Here is a 21,178-nt window from a genome sequence, read left to right on the forward strand (position 1 = left end):
AAATAACCAAATCATGTATATTATACTATATGCCTAAAACATTTTAAAAATATAACCACTCATTATACTGTAGATGCTTACTCCTATTCTTTTGTAGGATCGTCTCCAGGTTCAACTTGAGTATCTGTAATATAATAAAATATTTTTCAGGCTTCAATAACTAAACTAAAGACATTTGTGAACACCAAATGTCTTAAATTAATTTATACAACTATAAAATTAAGCAAATTGGACATTGGCGAGTCTAAATATAAAAAATTGGGGCTTTTTATCCAAATGCTAATCTTTTGAAGTTGAACCTTCTAATGGATCCTAATAATATCTAATTTCACTAATCCAACTTCAATTTTGTCCAATTTGATCAAATTTTATCCAAACACAGTTTCAATTTATTTGATTTTAACTAATTGATCCAAAAATGGAAAAATGATCAAACGACGTCCAAAATTCATAAACTTTATATCAATTGAAAGCCTAAGAGACAAGAATAAAATGGGGTGCTCACCTCGATCCAAAAGTGTCACCATTGGCCGGAAAACTTGTTGTAATACTTAGCCAAATTCCCCACTGATGTATCTCTCAAACAGTGAGGAATCTTGGCAAATGGAGCATGGAAATACGTTTAGAGTGTCCAAAATTGGAGGGAAGGGTGTGTGGGTTGGCCTAAAACGGCCGAAAATGGGCAAATGGTCGAAAAATGCAAAACGGTAGTCGCTGGCTTCAAATGGCCGATCCTGGCACATCGGCCGGTAGTTTGGCTTGAAATTTAGTTGAAGAGGTGGGTAATATAATTGGCTGGCACGTATATAAGGATGGTGGCTAAATTGGACAAAATGGCGGTGACTGGTTGGGCATTAAATTGGTTTGGAACGATCCGGTTCGGATCCGTGGGTCTAGAGAGAGATTTTTCAGGTTTGGGGGACAAAATATGTATTTTGAAAGTTGTTCCCTAATGGTCACACTTCCTAACATTTATATAGAGTTTTGGGTCACTAATAGATGAAATTTGGGATAGGTCTGGAGACTGATATAAAACTGATATTTGAAACTTTACAGAACCATAACTTTCTATCCATAACTTGGAATTTGGCATGCAACTAATCTATGAGCTTGTATCAACGAGTTCTATATAATGGTACATTAGTCAAACCAATATATTAGCTATAGAAAAAGTCAATCTCAAACCCACACACAGTCCACTTGGTCAAACTTGTACAACAAAGGTCTGTTTTGGTACGGGTTGTTACATATTCAACATTGGGAGTGAAGTAATTCCCTGCATGTTAAAGAAACAATCTATGGTAGCACTTTCAATCATCGAAGCAGAGTACATAGGTGCTTGTGCTACAAGTTATCAAAATATCTGGTTACAAGGAGTCTTGGAGAGTCTCAAATTTAAGCCAAAAAAGCCAACTATTATTTTTTTATTATTTTTATTTTTTTGGTGATAAGAGTTCAACTATATCAGTTAGTAAAGATCCTATTCTACATGGAAGGACGAAACATATTTGGATTCGATTTCATTTTCTTAGGATCTTTTATCAAAGATAGCACAATTCAAATTGAAAATTGTAGAAGTAGAGATCAATTGGCGGATATTTTAACAAAACCTCTAAGTGAACAGCTTTTCAAAAAGATAATTGCAAAGCTTGGAGTTAAAAGAAAATTTAGTTTACCGGAGGGATTGTTAGAATAATAAACCGAATTTAATATTTGCTTTCTCAAGGATATATAATAAATATGTCATGGAAATATAAAAGCATTTTAAATGTGGTTTATGTACTAGGAAAAAGGTGAATGCTTTTATATCTATGTTTTTTTTTTTGTCTATTGAATCAAGTGACGGAAAATATATAAATAAAAGATTTTATATATTTGTTATGGTGTTTTACTCTCCTTCTTAAAAGTAAAAAAAATAAACAATAAACATGTAATGACGTCATCTTTATAAATCATTATTTTGGAGGGGAAAAAAAAAAAAAAAAAAAACCAACAGATCATACGGCTTAAAAATAGTAGATAACCACACTGCGAAATGCAAATAAAGGAAGGTATGGGACCAGATAACTTATTTTGATCCAAGCCCATTAATACACCTAGACTAATTTTGCAATATACGCTAGACTATTGAACAAACAAAATCGCATTCATAACTGATAAATCTATTTACAGCATTTGCTGCTCATTTACCAAATTTGCACCACTCAACTTTAAAAATTGAAAAAACATTCGGTGTTTTTTTTATTCTTTTCTCTTGAATTAATTATTAAGTGATGACCTGACTAAGAGAGGTTGACTGAAATGTTAAAGTAATAGAAAACTTATTGGACATGTTCGATGATTTTGATGTATTGATCCATACTCTGTCTGATCATTATGGTTTTGTAGGTGAAGTTCAACTTTGACACAATTCATGAGACAGATCACTGTAGTCTCGTGTGGAATCAATGGGTGGGACACTAAAATATCAGTATCTTCTAACTTAATCAACCCACTAATTAGTAATTCTCTGATTTGCATACCACTCCATAATTGATGCCCAACCAGCTAAAGGATTCTTTTTTTTTTTCATTTTATTATTTTTTATTTTTTATTTTTATTTTTGTATAAATCAGCTAAAGTATTTGAATGTTAATCATTACCAAATACAACCCAAATGGCAATGATCACTAATGATAAATCCCAGATTCAGTTCAATATTTAATGCGAGATTTAGTGCGAAAATTCCTCCTCCCAATTTATCTTAAAAAAAAAAAAATAGGACCATATAATTTTTCCTCAAAAAGCAAAGTAAGAGTGAATTTACTTATGAAAATTATGATATATATAATATATACTTTGATTCTGCAGAACTACATAGCTGGAATTTTTGGCCTTGGGATGTGCATATAAAGAACTGGGTTAGTTGCATTTAACTTAAGTATCCTCTGTATTAGATATTTAATTTATAATTTGTTTCATTTTACTTCATTCTTCAAATTGATATTCTAAGATATGCTAGAATACTGTTCAACAAAATAAGTTGCATCCATAAATCCGTCTAAACTATTTTGTGCTCAATTACCAACTTTGCGCCACTCAACTTTTAAAATGGAAGAACTTTGGGTGTTTTTTTCATCCTATTTTGGTTGGAATTGAATGCAAAGAGATGACTTGACTAAGAGAGGTTGACTGAAATGTTAAAGTAACAGAAAACGTATACGACATGTTAATTTAATGACTTTGATGTATTAAATCATACTTTGATTATTATGGTGCTGTAGGTGAAGTTTAACTTTGACGCAATTGAAGAAGCAGATCTTCTAAAAGAAACACTGAAGTCTCGAGTGGAATCCATTGGTGGGACACTTGGAAGGATCAGGATCTTCTCCTAACTTCAACCCACTAATTTCTCTGGAATTTACATTCTACTTCATAAATGATGACCAACCAACAAAAGTTTTCTTTTTTTTTTTTGGAATAAAGCCAGATTAAGTATTTGAATGATAATCAGGACCATGTAAATTTATCCTCAAAAAGCAAATCAAGATTCAATTTGATTATGAAAGTTATCATACTTTGATGTTGCAGAACTACAGACCTGGAAAGTTTGGCCCTGTGCTATACATATAAAGAACTTGTCCACGGAAGTCATTGTAGATGACTTCTAAAACACATGTTTGGGTGACCTCCATATATTCTGTGATCTATTCATGTTGCAATTGAAATATTTTATTTAACAATATGCTTAGAAATATTACTTATAATGTAATTAAAGTGATAGATCACCTTGCAGGGGTGCTTGTGATGTGACTTCTAAGTTCTACGAAATATTGATTTTTTTATATACGACATGTTGTGGATCTTTTATATCGTAACATTGTTAATCTGCTAACAGAGGAAGGTTGAAATTTGATTGGCATTGCTAACAGAGAAAGTTGAAAACCAAAAAATAAAGAAAGTTCATTGAGTAATTATTAGGAAATAACAATTAAGTAGTAATAAAGTACTTTATGAAATCTAATTACTATATTAAATTACAGGAATCTGGGAACACCAAATACCAATTCAATGAAACAGTAAAAGAAAAACAAAATTGCTTTACAAGCAAACCTCACAAGATGCAAGAAATTTTCTTTCTTTTTGACTTAGTAAATTTATCTTCAATAATATATAATTGAGTAGATCAAAGTCAATTTTGCCATCACGATTTTACTATTGTCTGTTAAACCTACTTAGATGTTGCACCAAATTGTGCTTCATCTTTTTAAGTTTAACCAAAGTATCTGTCATATTGGGCCTCTCTTCTGGTAAATCACCGGAACAGTGCAATGCTAATTCGATAATGGATGAGAAACAATGAGTTAAAGAATCCATAGCTGCATTAATAGTCGCTTCTCCATATCCAGTCCAAAGACTAGTGTCCAAAATCTCTGTTACTCGATCAGGATAAACGGAAATGACCCATTGTCTTAAGCTCAGTCCTCCAACAAACATTTCATCTCGTGGATTCTTTCTTGTAAATGTTTCCATTAACATAATACCATAGCTGTAAACATCACCCTTTGGAGATACCCTTCCTTGTAACCCGAACTCTGTTAAGTGGACATTAGAAACTTTAAATTGAAGAAAGTTTTAAGAGTGAAAATTTTTTACTATCCATATTCACTTCTAAATGAAGTTTAATTCACAAAGGTTAACAATACATAGAGATGAATCTAAGCACTTACCATACTAACATATCCTAAATAGTTCCAATAAGAAAACAATGCTGGAGAATGAATGAAGATCCTTTTTCTTATCCTATGTCTAATATTAAAATCCCTTAATAAAAAATATAATACAAGAGAAATTGAAAAAGATTTACCAATTAAACTATATATTCATATTTGACCTGTTCACTAATTTCAGTTTCAAGAACAAAATATTATTAATTTATTTTTTTATTTACTAAAACCATATTACGTACAGTTAATACCTGATCAATTAAACAGATTAGGATCATAGACAAACTGAATAAATTAGCTCAAGAGTACAAATTACATGTTTTTTCTTTTCCTTCAATTTTTTAAAGTCAAAACAAGCATGGAAAAATGAACTTACCAGGTGCTATGTAGCCCATTGTGCCAAGAGTTGCTGTTTGGGTCATAGATTTGTATTTTGCTAAAATTTTTGCAATGCCAAAGTCACCAACATGTGCAACCATGTCTTCATCTAAAAGAATATTGCTGGGCTTCAAATCGCAATGAACGATGGGCTCTGAATATCCATTGTGAAGATATTCCAGTCCGGATGCCACATCAATCATAATATCCATCCGCTTAAGAATATCCAAACAGTTTTGCCCCTGATTACATAACCACTTTCCAAGGCTTCCATTAGGCATGTATTGAAGAACCAGAGCTCTGAAATCGAGGTTGGAGCACGAACTTATGATCTTCACAAGGTTTCTGTGCCTCACATTCCTTAGCACCAGACATTCTCTGTCAAAAGATGTTGCTGCTCCCTCAACTTCCAAATTGAAGACTTTCACGGCAACTATCTCACCATCTGACATGGTTCCTTTGTATACAGAACCAAAGCTTCCACTTCCCAGCAAGTTTGCTTCGTTGAGATTATTTGTTGCACTGAGGAGCTCATAGTATGATATGTGCTTGTGGCCAAACCTGATCGATGAATCAATCTCAGAGGTTGGTTGATTCTTGCTCTTTCTCCAATATTTCACATACACAAGTAGCAGTAATGCCCCAAGTATCAGTGCGGCAATTGGAGGAAGAACATATTTGAGCCAGAACATTAATGCCTTTCTTGGCCTTGAAGGAGTTGTATCTGGGCAAGGTGGGAGCCTTAGTTTTGAATTGCCACATAAATCAAGATTTCCCATGAATGACTTGATGGTGAAGTTTGCAAAAGCTCCATTGTTTGGAACTGAGCCACTTAACATATTGAAAGACAAATTCAAATGCCTGAGATAGTGAAGCTTCTCCAAAGACTTGGGTATGATGCCGGATAAATTATTGGATGAAAGATCTATTGATGCAAGGCTTGCCAAATCACCGATACTTGTAGGAATAATACCCTGGAATGCATTGTCTGACAAGTTCAGTTGTTGTAGCATCTTCAGCTTGGAGAGTATTCCTGGAATACTTGCTGATAATTGATTCTTGGATAGATCCAAAATTTGGAGGTTTACCAAGTTTCCAATCTCAGCGGGAAGGTACCCCGTGACAGAGTTATCCGAGAAATTTATAAACCAAGCATTACTGAGGCTCCAGATATTTTGTGGTATAGAGGTAAATGCATTAGAAGATAAAGAGATTGAAGTTATTCCAGTAAGATTCCCAATACATGAAGGAATGGGACCAGATAGGCTATTTAGACCCAAGTCCAAATATCCTAGAGAAGTTAACGGACATACCTCATGTGAAAGATTTCCCACTATTCTGTTATCCTGGAGATATAACTGCTGTAACTTATGTAAATTTCCAAAAGAAGAAGGAATTGTTCCACTCAGATTATTGTTTTGTAATTGAAGATCTAATAAGCCACTTATGTTTCCAATTTGATACGGCAGGTTACCTTGAATTTGGCTTTCTGCTGCATAGAATTTTTGAAGAGAATTGGAAAAATTTCCAATAGATCCTGGAAGTGCTCCCTTCATAGGATTACCGCTTATGGACAATAGTCTCAGCCGGCGGCACTGTGTCAAACCAGTAAGGAACTGAAGCTCTGTTTGCGTTGGATTATTGGTCAGTTTATTCGTTTGTATGTTGAAAAATCCTAAATGCGGAAGACTACCTAATGTCATGGGCACGGGTCCACTAAAGGAATTTTTAGATATCTCAAACAGTGTGAGCATTGAAGCATTGGAGATAGAATCTGGAATTCTACCACTGAATCCATTTGCATTCAAATACATTTCTCTAAGCTTAGGAAGCCGAAAACCATTGAGCTCTTCTAGAACATTTCCTGATAGATTATTAAACGCTAATGAAATTATTTCGATGGAAGAAAGGTTGAAAATGGTTAGAGGTGATCTACCAGAAAGATTATTATCCTCAAGGGCTAGAATTTTTAAACCGGAAAGCTGGCCCAACTCTGGTGGAATCTCACCCCTCAAAATGTTAGTATCAAGATCAAGTTCTTCTAGCTTAGAAAGATTACCCAACGAGGCAGGAATTGTGCCGGTCAATTGGTTTATAGCGAAACTCATATACTCAAGTTCGCGCAAGCATCCTAGATGTGTGGGTATGCTTCCTGTCAACCCATTTTCACCTAGCTCGAGTTGTTTGAGATTTTTACAATGGCACAAGCTTGTTGGAATATGACCACTAAGTGGGTTGTTCGAAAGATAGACCATTTCTAGTTTTGGGAGCATATGGCACATATCATTTGGAATATTTCCAGAAAAACGATTGAATGAGAGAACAATTTCTTTTAAAGTTGAGATATTGAAGAGAGAAGAAGGAAGGTTACCTACCAAGTTGTTGTACTGTAGGTTTAGTATTTCCAAACTGTTTAGGCTCTGTGAATTAATGGTCCATGGGATGGTCCCTTCAAGTTGATTCTCTCTCAAGTTGAGCACTCTCAAACGACGCAACCGTCCCACAGTTATGGGTATTGGACCACGAAAACTGTTGGTATCAAGGTTTAGAATGCGGAGGAAGGAAAGGTTTCCAACATGGGGTGAGATAGTGCCATGAATATTCATGAATGAAATATTCAAGACAGTCACACGTTGGTGGCGTGGACCGCAAGAGACGCCAACCCATTTGCAGAAACTAGTGTTGGTGTTGGTGTTCCAGCTACCAAGCATTGAGCTATTCGAAGGCAACTGAATTTTGGATTTGAGGGCCAGCAGGGCTAACATATCTGTATTGTTGTTTGTTTTAGAAGAAGAGGATAATGAAGAAGAAGAAGAAGCAAATTGGAATATGAAAATATGAATCATTAGACGTTCAAGAAGTATAATAAGAACAGAGATATCCATTCTTTGTTTATACTTTCAGAGGATTTTTATCAATCAGCTGCAAGTGGTGTTCAAGAAACTTGGACTATGCTACCAGAAATTTATAACCAGTGTCATGGACTCGTAATCAATGCTACTATTATTATTATTATGACTATAAATATATCATTTAATCATAAAGCTTGACTATATTCCCACTTTTTTTTTTTTTTTTCCCTCTATCTGGCTTCTAATCAATTATAGCGGACAATTTTTGAAGAGATTCGGACTTGTCTAAAATCAATTACTTATTCCATGCTCCAAAGACTATCTAGATAGTCATTGCACTGATATTTTTCTATCTAACCCATTTGGGAAAGGTCATTCAAATATTTCGTCCATAGACTAATTTGTGAGTATTAAACACAGACAATGGATCACTTACTTTTATTTTCTCAATTACTTTTACAATAGACTTTGTTGCAAAAACTAAAATTTAAAAATGATAATAATAGTATAGTACGGATACCAAATTGTTTTCACTTTCTAATCCCTACAATTAAAGTCACTTTTTCCTTCTTCCCTTTGGCCTTTTTCTTCCCTTCCATCCTACCGAACACTGCCTTAATATTGCACGCTACTTAAAGCCAGATATTCACATTTGACTCTGAAGCCTAACCAAGCACGGCTCTATTATCAATTTTATAATACAATAAACATTTCACTTTAAACCAAAAATAAATAAATTAATAAAGCAACATATTATTTAAAGAATTTTTTTTCTATATTATATTGAAAATCCGAGATACCAAAGACAACATATTATTTAAATCAACAATTTTCTTCTTTTTTTTTTTTTTTCCTAGGAAATTTTTTTTTTTTGTAATATATTTAGTAACATATTATTTGAAGAAGTTTTATTAGAAAAAGGAAAACAGAAGATAGAAAATTGAGAAATGCAAATACTTACATTGTTGATTTAAAGGTGCTTGATAAATATCATTACAGTACCTCTATTTACAGAACATTACAAAAGACATATCCCATAATTATTGGAGCAATTACAGGAGCAGTCCAAGTAAAAACCATATAAAGATTAAAAGAGTTAACTCTTCCTTTTTTGGAAACTTGCACTAGGCATTGATTCCTTGTACCTAGGTATTTATTCCTTCTTGATTGTTTGTATTAATTTCTTGATTTTTTTCCTTAACATTGTTGAGTAAATCAAATGCACCATACTATATTATTGAGTCTCATAATTAGATGCAACCGGCCTACTGTTTCAGGTGGTGGACTGTGGAAACTGTTGTTATATATATATATATATATATATGAAGGTCTAGTTCGCAAAGGACAAGTTTCCAATATGTAGGAAGTTTCAAAGAAACTGTAACACCCCGTCGCGAAATAAATCAAAAATTTCTAAAATTTGATCAAGGTTGATCGGGTTTGACTGTCGTTGATCGAGAAGGGATCAAATGTTGACTTTTTGCTCCTGATGGAATTTCACATTGACCGAGGTACCATTAAAAAGTACACATTGTCATGAGTCCATAGACTAGAGCACGTCGAAAACAGAGCCACAGATTGAAAGTTATGAGCAAAACAAGTTGAGGTCCAAACTATCCAAGGGGTGTCGGAGTTGACTTTTTGTTCATGCAAAGTTGAGCTTTGACTCATGCATGGTTGTGAAGTACTCTTTGATACGAGTTCATAGACTAGCGGTACATTCGATTTGAACATGTTGTAACACCCCGTCCCAAATCGCACCGGAATCCGTGCACGTTGACCGAGGTTGACCGTTGACCATTGACCGAAGGGGGTCAAAAGTTGACTTTTTGACTCGGTGAGAATTTTGAGTTGACTAGGGTACCGTGGCGAAGTGCACGATACCACGAGTTCGTAGACTGGTAGCACGTCGAAAAGGGAGCTACGGTTTGAAAGTTATGGACGAAACAAGTTGCGGTCCAAACTGTCCAAGGGGTGCCGGAGTTGACTTTTTGTTTATGGGGAATTGAGCTTTGACTCATGCATGGTTGTGAAGTGCTCGTCGATACGAGTTCACAGACTAGCGGCACGCTCAAAACGGACATCCGGTTAAAAAGTTATGGACGTTTGAAGTTTACCGGATACCGTATTATTTTAATGTTTTTGGGTCGTGAACAGTGAAATGCCACGTGTCAGCTTCTGAGTGGTCCACGTGGAATGAACAGTGTCACGCAGGGTTTTAATTTTGAAAAACTCTCGGGGAAGAGAGAGAAAGAGAGAGAAGAGAGAGAAAGAGAGAGAGGAGAGAGAAAGAGAGAGAGAGGACCCGCCGGCCGCCGGTCATTTTCACGTTTTTCCGGCCTAGTTACTGTACACGCACCGGCCAGCCAGATTGCCCACCTCATTTCCGGCAAAACCTCCAAATTTCACGGCGAACGGCCGCCGGACGCGCCCGGATCGGACGTCCGAAGTTTGGCGGCGATTTTTCCCCCTCCACCGCCGGCCACCGCGAATCGGCACTATTCCGGCCGATATACAGTACACGCGCCATACACCCAGCATCCTCTCCTCAAGTCCGGCCTACCCACCAAAAATCACGGCCATCGGACCACTGACGCGCCGGGATCGGAGCGTTTTCCGGCGAGGGGTCGAAAATCTTCAAACGGTGATTTCTCCGCCGTCCGACCTCCGTTTTGCTCACTGTCGGTCCCGTTGGATTGCTCTCCTCACGATCTACAAATCTGCAAAATTTCACAGCAAACGGCCACCGTCGGAAATTACTGTTCCGGCGACGGTTGCCGGTGACGTGGCGGCCCGCCGGAAATTACTGTTCCGGCGAGTACCCGAAAATTCCGGCCAGCTCCAGTCCGCAGTGTTCAACCTCCTGAACCCAAATCCGACTTCCGTTTCCACCAATTCGCGACGGTTTGGGAGAATTGCGGAGCCGAAACCCGAAAAGCTTCCCGATAAAATTCCGACCCCGTCGGGTACGATCATCGGAAATTAAGACCGGATCTGTGATTAGCATCACTCGAGCTTCGATTCGGTATATCATTCGACCATTTTGGTTAAAGTTTGTGTTTTGACCCCCCGGGTACCGGGTATTATTTACCCGAATAAAATATTAATTTATTTGACTGTCTGTGAATTTTGTTCTAGGAGCACCGGTGAGTCGTAGAATTGATCCCGTAGTGGATCATGGGTTAATTGCGTGCTCCAGGTGAGTGACCCACCTTCAAATTAATTTTGGGAAATTTAATTGATGAATATATTATGTGTGAATTAAATATTTGGAATTTAATTTCTATGTGCCAAATATTTATTGGATTTATTGTAGAATTATTTATGAATTTATTGGATTTAAGAAAATACGAATTCTACAATTTATGCCATGTGGAATTATTTTATGGTTTTGAGGATTTTGAAATTGGTGTGGTTTCAATGGTAAATTGGGCACGATTCGATTCTCAAATATTTCAAGGAAAATATTTGGTTATGTTGGTGATTTCAATTTTTATGAAATATGCCCATAAAATATTATGGGATTTGATTATGATATTTCGAGAAATTATTTATGCTTGGAAAAAATGTGGATATTTGAATTGATGGATTTGGGAGTTGGTGGATTTGAAAATCATGGAATTTATGGCATTGATTACAAAGAAATTGTGGGAAAATTCCCGGTTCATGGAATTTATGCTTATGAAAAATGTGAAATTTGTTTTATGATTTAAATTTATGGATTTTATAATTTTTAGATGCACCGTGCACGTACTGGTGTTCTGATTATGTGATATGGTATATGTGATATGGTTAGTGTGCACACGGTTGTGATTAGCGCGCAGGTGGGTGTGAGTAGCGCGCGGTTGATATTATGAGGGTGTCCTGTGGATGCCATCGGAGAGGGCGGCCACCCCCCTTTGGCCGGGACACCAGGTTAGCAGCGGCGCAGTGGGACGCCACGCGACCGTATGCCGGTTTCTTTCTATAACCTCCTGTCTGGCGGTACCTTGGGACGCTGGGTACTGTTGGCGCCACTGGTATATAGTGGGTGCATCAAATGATTTTCAGAACTGTGTTTTAAAAATAAAATGTTTGGAAACTGAATTGGAATTAAAAATATAATTGTTACCGCTTCTGGTATTTAATTGATGTCTTGGTTTTCGGGGAATATGGATAAAGGGTTTTGTGAAATTGTTTTAAAAGGGGAACCTTTCCAACTGAGAGAATTGTAAGGGTTTTGAGAGAAAATATTATTTCCAAATAATTATTATTTATACTTATTACTGTGATATTATATGGTATAGTAGTAGGGTCGCTCACTGAGATGATTAGCATCTCACACTCTTAAATTCCGTTCCTCTAGGTACCAGGTTGTCGGTGTTCACTCGGAGCGGACTTGATCTTCCTCGCTGTTTTAGTTCGGCAGTACCCTGTTATTCTTTTATTGCAGTTGTAATATTTCTTTCACTCTTGTTGTATTTATTTTGCACTGGATTACTGTATTTATTTTTTTAAAGTGCTGCAATTTGTGGAATCGATTTGTAGTACTGTGGGAGGAATAAGGGGATAATTTTAGAAGTGTGTTTTCAGTGCAGGTAAATTGTGGTAAGTAAATCCCTTAGGGGAGGCTCTGTCGGATTTTCTGTTGGAGGGTTCGGTAGGGTTTCCCTGGAATCAGGGCTGTCTAGGGTTCCGGGGAAGGAATTCTGGACGGGTCCTGACACATGTGGTTTGAAAGTTATGGACATTGAAAGTTTTTTTAATACCGTAATATTTTAATATATTTTGACTTGGGTGAACAGTATGTGCCACGTGTTGTATTTTTAGCCAATCCCGTGAGTGAACAGTGTCACCCATGGGTGGCTTTTATTTTGGCCAAAACACATGAGTCGGGGGGAAGAGAGAGAAAGAGGGGAGGGGAGAGAGAGAGAGAGAGAGAGAGAGGGGGAGAGAAGCCACCACCACCGGCCACCACCGTTGACCTCTGTTCGATCACTTTTAATCCACACGCGCTATCCTAGCTTGAAGCCCACCTGAAAACCGACCGGCCAGCCAAAAATCACGGCCAGATCGTCGGCGACGCGCCCTGATCAGGACATTTTTCGCCGAGTGGTCGATTTCCTTCTCTCGCCGATATCTCCCAAACCAGCCCTCCGTTTGCAATTTCCGCCAGTCCCGTTGAGTTACCCATCACCAGATCTACCACTTCACCAAGTTTCACGACCAGTGGCCACCGGATGCGCCACCGGCAGTGGTGGATTCCGGTGACCACGCCGGCTCATCGGAAAACCCAATTTTGGTGAGTTTCCGATCACCCCACCTATCCTTTCCCACTAATTCGATTTCCCTAAACCCAAATTCGAGGTCGCTTTCCTCCAATTCGTGACGAATTAAGAGAATCGAGGACTTGAATTCTGAGAGCTTTCCTACGAGATCCCGGCCACCACGGGTCCGATCTTCGGGAGGTAAGCCTCAATCTGTGATTCTCGTTCCATAAGCTTCATTTCGGTATATTACTCACAAATTTTGGTTAATGTTTGTGTTAAACCCCCTTGGGTACTGAGTATTATTTATCCGAATAAAATATTAATTTATTTGAGTTATGTAATATTGTTGTTCTAGGAGTATGTGTGCATCGTGGAATTGATTCCATAGAGGATCTTGGGTTAATTGCATGCTCAAGGTGAGTGACCCACCTTCAAAAATTAATTTTGGGTGTCAAATTAATTATATTTCGTTATATTTTAATATTTGGATGTTTATATTATATTAATTATGTGATAAATTGCAAATTAAATTTTGATTCTAATATTTGGACAATTTGAAATGTGTATATGTGTGTGCACCGAAGCATATTTCGATTTTGATAAATTATGGAAATTCATTTTCTGAAAATTTGATATTTAAAGAAATTATGACTTTTAACATTATTGATTTATTGTTGAAATTATTTTGAGTTTATTTCAAGCAATAAAAATGCATTTATATGGATTTATGAGTTTTGAAAATTTTATGGGATTTTAATGAAATTGTGCCTATCTTGAATTTTAAGGATTTAAGGGTATTATTTTAAAATTATGCTTACGCATTTGAATATTGTGGATTGGAAAATTGATGCATTTGAAAGTTGATGGATTTGAAATTGATGGAAATTGTGTGATGGATTTATGACGATGATTTATAAAGGAATTGTGAAAAATTTACGGGTTAAATTGGATGCAATAAACCCGGTGGTATTTATGAGATTTTGAAATTTAAAAATAAATATATTGATTTTATGATTTTTAGATGCACCATACACGTACTGGTGTTCTTTATACATGGATATGATTAGCGCGCAGGTGGGTGTGAGTAGCGTACAGGTGATTATGGGGTTGTCCTATGGTTGCCATCGGATGAGGGTAGGCCGCTCCTCCATGGCCGGGACGCCTGTTAGCAACGGCGCGGTGGGACGCCACGTGACCATATGCCGGTTTCTCTCCTTAACCTCCTGTCTGGTGGTGCTCGGGACGCTGGGTACCGTTGGCGCCATTAGTATATAGTGGGTGCATCAAATGGGTTTCAGAACATGGATTTCATATCTAATACTTTGAAATCGTATTTAAATTAAGAATATATTTAATGTTGTTTTTATTATTGATTTCAAATGGAGGTTTTAATTTGATTTAATTTTTTCTTTGCTTAATTGTTCAATAAATTGATTTATTTTAATTACTTAATTATTCTATGAATTGTTTTAATGTGAGTTTTATTAATATTTCGGTATTAATTGTTATGACACGCATTAATTATTTAGTAATTGTTACAAGTTATTTTTATTTCTATTTGTTTCATTATAAATTTTGGATCCTTGAATTTTCATGTTTTATTGGAAAATTATTGACTAATTGTTTTCCTTGGTTTTCGGGGCATACAAATAGCGGGTTTTGTGAAAATGTTTTAAAAAGGAAAACTTTTCCAACGGAGTGAATGGTGAGAGTTTTGAAGGACAATATTATCTTCAATTAATTATCATTTATTTATTCATTGATTATTCTTAACTAATCAAGTATACTATGATTGTTATTATTACCATAATTGTGTATATAGATAGGGTCACTCACTGAGATGATTAGCATCTCATGTTTTTAAATTTCATTCTCCTAGGCCGAGGTTGGAAGACGTTAATCGTTCGGGATGAGCCCGATGTCTCAGTTCATTGCCGAAAGTCCAAGAAGCATTTCTTCCCTTTTTCCTCTCCATCTTGTATTGCTTCACCTGTCATTGTATTAATTTCATATTTATTTGTATAATGCTCTGTGTACGGATTGGACAGATATTTGTTTAATTGCTTACTGATTCCCTGTTATTATTTTGGAGTGCTGTAAATTTGTGGAAACAAATTATAGTAAGGTGGGAGGAATAAGAGGATGTTTCTAGAAGTGTTTTTCGTGCAGGAAAATTTTGTGGTAAGTCTAACCCTTAGGGGAGGTTCTGCTGGATTTTTCATTGGAGGGTCCGGTAGGGTTTCCCTGGGATCAGGGCTTGTCTAGGATTCTGGTGAGGAATTTTGGACGGGTCCTGACAGAAACGTTCAAAGTAGTGACCCATGAGTGGTGGAGACTGGAGGAGACACCAAACGAGTGTTGGTGTTCCAGCTGTTAACTACTGAATCTTAGTAATAAGCATAGGAGAGTAACATGACTTCTCATTAATTTCCTAATTTTATCTTTTGAAGAATTGAAATGAACAGATGGTGTCTTTTCAGTGTGTATGTATCACTAAATAAGAGATAATTCAAATAAAGTCATCCATTTACTTGAGAGTTGAGAGTTGGGGTAGCCAAGGTGGAAGTTATAGACACCAAACCATCCATTCACAATATTTTGGGTACATTATTGAGGAGACTTTGTGCATTACCGCCCCAGTCTTAAGTACATGGACAACTTGATATTTTTTTTTTCTTTTGTAATTTATATTTGGAAGCCTATTTTGTTGTTTCAAAAGTCCTAATGTTTTTTGTGCGTTGCCTGTTTCCAATATCTTAAAAAAAAATAAAAATAAAATACTTTTTAAGAGATTTGCGAGAATAAACTGTACATGAAAAATTATATAATTGAACAACAACCTCGCATAATTAAATTTTGTTATTATGTAAACATAGATAAGTGGTTAGTTAATCATTTTTCATTAGTCTAGCATTTAAACAATACAATTTAGATAAAATATATGCACAGTATTAAAGGCAACTCTGTTCAGCCGCATATTCAGCAATTTTTAACGAATGTGTTGCATGTTGTTGTTTCTAGCGACCGCTTGACGTTGACAGTTTTTGGATGTATCATATATTTATTGAATTTTTATTGACTCGTTAACATCAGAGTCATGGTTTTATTTTTTTGGACGTGTTTATTTCGTAAAGTCACTAAGTGAATGTCGTTAGATCTCAATTTTAGCGTAGTGACTTAAATAAAGTGACGACTTCAATTTATTTGTGGTATGGTTAACATCGATTTTGTTTTTTTGTTTTCTTTTTTTTTTAGTGCTAGGAGACAAAACTTCTCCAAATTAAGAATTGATCTCCTCTTGGAATATGTAATGACGTAGATATAAAAAATGGGATAAGCATTATCTAATCCATTAAATTTTACATGCTAATTTTTTAATTTTTTTGAACTTAAAAATGTAATACGGGAAAGTAAACTCAATTAAATTACAAATCAATTAACTTGTTGTGGTGCTTTGACAGATAACCTCATGTCTCGTAAAATTGTTTACTTTTCTAACTGTACATTATTTTAATATTTCTCAGCCAAAAGCCAAAAAAAAAAAAAGAAAAAAAAGAAACAAAAAGGAAAAAAAACCAATTTATTTTAATTTTGAATCTTGACCGGCATCAAATATAACACAATTTTGGCAAATAATTAATAAAGTGCTTCACTGGTGGTAAAGAGTGATCTCACATTCTTCTACATGATAGCCAAGCAAACATATATGGTAACCAAGTAAAAGACTCAGGGACCATGTCACAAGCCTTGGAGACCAAGTTGATAAATTTGAAGATCAAGTGTTAGGACCCCTCTGAATTTTTGATCGGAATTCTAGGATGATCCCGACTAGATGAAACTCTGTTGGAAATTCTAGGTAAAATCTAACAAAATCTCGCTTGTAAAGTGAATTTTCTCAAATTTAACCCTACACAAAAAACACATTTCTATATATTCATAACCGTTCGCATCTCCCATTTTAAATATTACAATATATATACTCTCAAATGTAGCAACATCAAAGCATTTCTAGGAAATATGCAGAGATAAGCTTATATGCTAAGAAATAATAAATTTTATGATAACATTAAATAAAATAAATTAGACATGTGAAATTAATACTTTAATTAAATTAATAAAGTCATAACTAAAATTCCAATAACATCACCAAGATCCGATGCTAATGTAAACGCATATGATATATATATATATATATATATATGAATATGTATACAACCTCTGAAAGGTTCTTTATAATTGTCCGGAGGATGGATAATCTGTTCATAAGCTGAAATACATGCTCAAAGACTGAATAACCTGCTCAAAGTCTAATTTGTCTAAATTCAATTCTCACATTCAATACCATATAATAACTATCCTTGCACAAAATCAATAAAATTGGCAAAACATACGCATGTATGTATATGTATGTATATATAGAGAGAGAAAGTCAACCTATGGTGTGGATGTCTGCATATTTTTTTTATCCAAACTTTAATATTAACTCGTCAATACTGAGGTCCACACCGTAGAATTTTCTTATATTATATATATATGTATATAATAGGGGTAAAATTGGATTTAGAGAAAACAAAAGTAAGACAATTAAAGAATGAAATGAAAATCTTGTAAGTGGGTAAAAATTAAATTAAAAACCATATAATATAATAATAATAATATTTATAAAAATAATTAATCATTGATAACTAAAATCATTTTAAAACATTAATTTAAAAATATAAATAAATCCTTATAAATCTCATGTAAAAATATTTGTCAAATAGGATTAAAAATGTCAAGACATTTCCAGAGTTACCTATAAGAATCCTAAAATAGCCCCAACTAAGGAAAATTCTATCAAAACTTATACATAAAATCCAGCAGCATTTCACCTATAAAATTGACTTCCCTATATATTTTATGTATAGAAAATTCACTCCAAAAATACATATCAACCTTATTCCTCCCCATCTTACTACAAATTCCCACAAATTTATAGGACTTTAATAATAATAGTGTAAGAATACAAATATAAGTAATAAATAATAAATTGTAAGTAGCTTTTTATATATCGAAAACCCTTCCGAAGCTTACTATCTGAACCCTAGGATAGTTCAGACTCTCCCAAAGTTTTTACACAGTATAGGAAATATGTACTTCTATAAACTTATGGCCACCCACACCTTCTGGTTACTACAATCTCTTAATTTTACAACACTTCATGAATATACCAAACATATAAATGTAGATGGAAAGTTAATAATAATAATAATAATAATAATAACAAGAGGTAAAGATAACCCGGATTCTAGATCCTAAATCATACAGTCTACCTTTTAACATCTAAAAAATATATAGATACAAATTGTACCATTAAAAACCAATAAATTGTAAGATACCTTTTAATAAAAGAAATTACATTAACACAAACATGTAGAAATAATACTAGATGTGTGAGTACGCTTCCTATCAATCCATATTCACCTAGCTCGAGTTGTTTGAGATTTCTAAAATGGCACAAGCTTGTTGGAATATGGCCACGAAGTGGAATGTTCAAAATATAGACTATATCTAGTTTTGGGAGCATATGGCAGATATCATTTGGAACATTTCCATAAAAATGATTAAATGATGGAACAATTTCTTTAAAGTTGAGATATTAAAGAGAGAGGAAGGAAGGTTACCTACCAAGTTGTTGTACTGTAGGTTTAATATTTCCAAGCTATTTCGGCTTTGTGAATTAATGGCCCATGGGATGGTCCCTTCAAGTTCAAGTTCAGCACTCTCAAATGACACATTCGCCCCATAGTAATGGGTATTGGACCCTGAAAACTATTGGTATCAAGGTTTAGAATGCAGAAGAAGGAAAGGCTTCCAACATGGGATGAGATAGTGCCATGAATATTTATGAAAGAAATATTCAAGAAATATTCAAGCCAGTCACACGTTGGTCTAGTGGACAATAAGAGATGCCAACCCAGTTGTAGAAGCTGGTGTTGGTCCTCCAGGTACCAACTATTGGGCTATTCGTAGGCAAATGAATTTTGGATTTAAGGGCCAGCAGCGCTAACATATCTGTATTGTTGTTTGTCCTAGAAGTAGAAGATAATGAAGAAGAAGAAGACGTAGAAGCAAATTGAAACATGAAAATATACATCATTAGTTGTTTAAGAAGTACAATAAGAATAGAGATTTACTTTCTTTGTTTATATTTTCTGAGGTTTTTTATCAATTGGCTGCAAGCATTGTTGAAGAAACTTGGACTAAGCTATCAGAAATTTATATATAACCAGTTGTGTCAAGGACTCGATGTAACACCCCATCCTAAACTATGCCGAAAATTTCTCAAGTTGATCGAAGTTGAACGGGTTTGATCGTCATTGATCGAGAACGGTCAAACTTTGACTTTTTGACTCGGCAAGAATTCTAGGTTGACCGAGGCACCCCGTTGTGAAGTACGCAACGATCTGAGTTCATAGACTAGTAGCATGTTGAAAATGGAGCTACGGTTTGAAAGTTATGAACAAGACAAATTGAGGCCCGAACTATCTAAGGGTGTTGGAGTTGACTTTTTATTATTGTAAAATTGAGCTTTGACTCATGCATGGTTGTGAAGTACTCATTGATACAAGTTCATAGACTAGTAGCATGCCTAATTTGGACATTTGGTTGAAAAGTTATGGACACGCAAAGATTTCTAAATATCGTATTATTTTGTATTATTTTATTGGTGTGCAAAACGTGTGCCATGTGTTGAGCTCTCAGCCAGTCCCGTGAGTGCTCAGTGGCACCCATGGGATGGCTTCTTATTGGCTCAAACCCATGTGTGAGTCGTGTGAAAAGAGAGAGAGAGAGCAAAGAGGAGAGAGAGAGAGAGGAAAGAGAGAAGCTACCACCCATGGCCACTCTCTATTCACCGTCCTCCAGCCCCTTCTTCCTTACACATGCTTGAACACCACCTTGTACCTTCCATTTCCTGCCAGCCGACCAAATCCCACAGCTAGCCGACCGCCGATGAGTCGGAATCAGGGCATTTTTCGATGATGACACCAAAACCTTCCCAAGTAGATTTCTCCCCAATCCGGCCTCTATTTGTCTCACTACCTAGTCCATCAATTCACCCATTATTTGATCTACCTTTCCTCCAAAAATCAAGGCCAGTGGCCATCGGATGCATCACCGGCAATGACGGTTTCCCGTGACCACGGCGGCTCATCGAGAAACTGATTTTTTGTTTGTGAGTTCCCAATCACACCGCCCATCTTCTCCCACTAATTCTAACCCCTTAACTCAAATCCAGTGTCCTTTTTCCCTAATTCTTAACGGATTGTGAGAATCGATGGCCTAAAACCCGAGAGCTTTCCGGGGAGATTCCAGCCACCACAGGTTCGATCTTCGGAAAGTAAGACCAGGTCCGTAATCCATGTTCCACAAGCTTTGATTTGGTACATCATTTGTAAATCTTGGTTGTCGTTTGTGTTTGCTTTCTCGGGTACCCGTTTGTGAGTTACCCGATTAAAATATTAATTTAATCGATTTTGTGTAATGTTGATATTTTAGGTGCACGTGTGGGTAGTGGAGTTGATCCTACAGAGGATCTCGATTGATACACGTGCTTGAGGTCAGTGACCCACCTTTAAAACTATTTTTGGGTGATTAGTTATATTTATTTTGTGTTAATTTAATATTTAGAAAATATGTTCATGTGGTGGAGTATATATATAATTTTAGTTAATTTTTATTCTTAATTTTAGTGATTTTTTCATATATATATATACATATTGATGCTAAATTAAGGTTTGGATTATTAAAGAAATTCTTGATTATTATTATTGTTATTTAATTGAATTTATTATGCATAATCAAGGTGTTTCATTAAATTAATTGTACTTGAATTTTAATATTATTTTTAGACATAATGGTTTTAATGATTTCAAGAAAAATATTTGTTCAAGTTGGTGCTTCCAAAATATAAATATTTATGCACTTAAAATTATTAATTGATTGATTTTAT

The 21,178-nt window shown here is 35.4% G+C and overlaps 1 protein-coding gene across 1 annotated transcript; it reads right to left on the reverse strand.

Annotated features, from left to right (window-relative positions):
- Positions 1-4,105: 4,105 nt before the first annotated feature.
- Positions 4,106-7,990, reverse strand: LOC125423294 (receptor kinase-like protein Xa21). Its single transcript, XM_060816009.1, has 2 exons — positions 5,083-7,990; positions 4,106-4,574 (listed from the first exon to the last, which is right to left on the reverse strand). The coding sequence occupies exons 1-2, from the start codon at positions 7,967-7,969 to the stop codon at positions 4,195-4,197; spliced, it is 3,267 nt and encodes a 1,088-aa protein (XP_060671992.1). The 5' UTR covers positions 7,970-7,990; the 3' UTR covers positions 4,106-4,194.
- Between the last annotated feature and the right edge of the window lie 13,188 nt (positions 7,991-21,178).

The sequence above is a fragment of the Ziziphus jujuba genome, chromosome 3 (genome assembly GCF_031755915.1).
Source record: "Ziziphus jujuba cultivar Dongzao chromosome 3, ASM3175591v1".
Lineage (NCBI taxonomy): Eukaryota > Viridiplantae > Streptophyta > Magnoliopsida > Rosales > Rhamnaceae > Ziziphus > Ziziphus jujuba.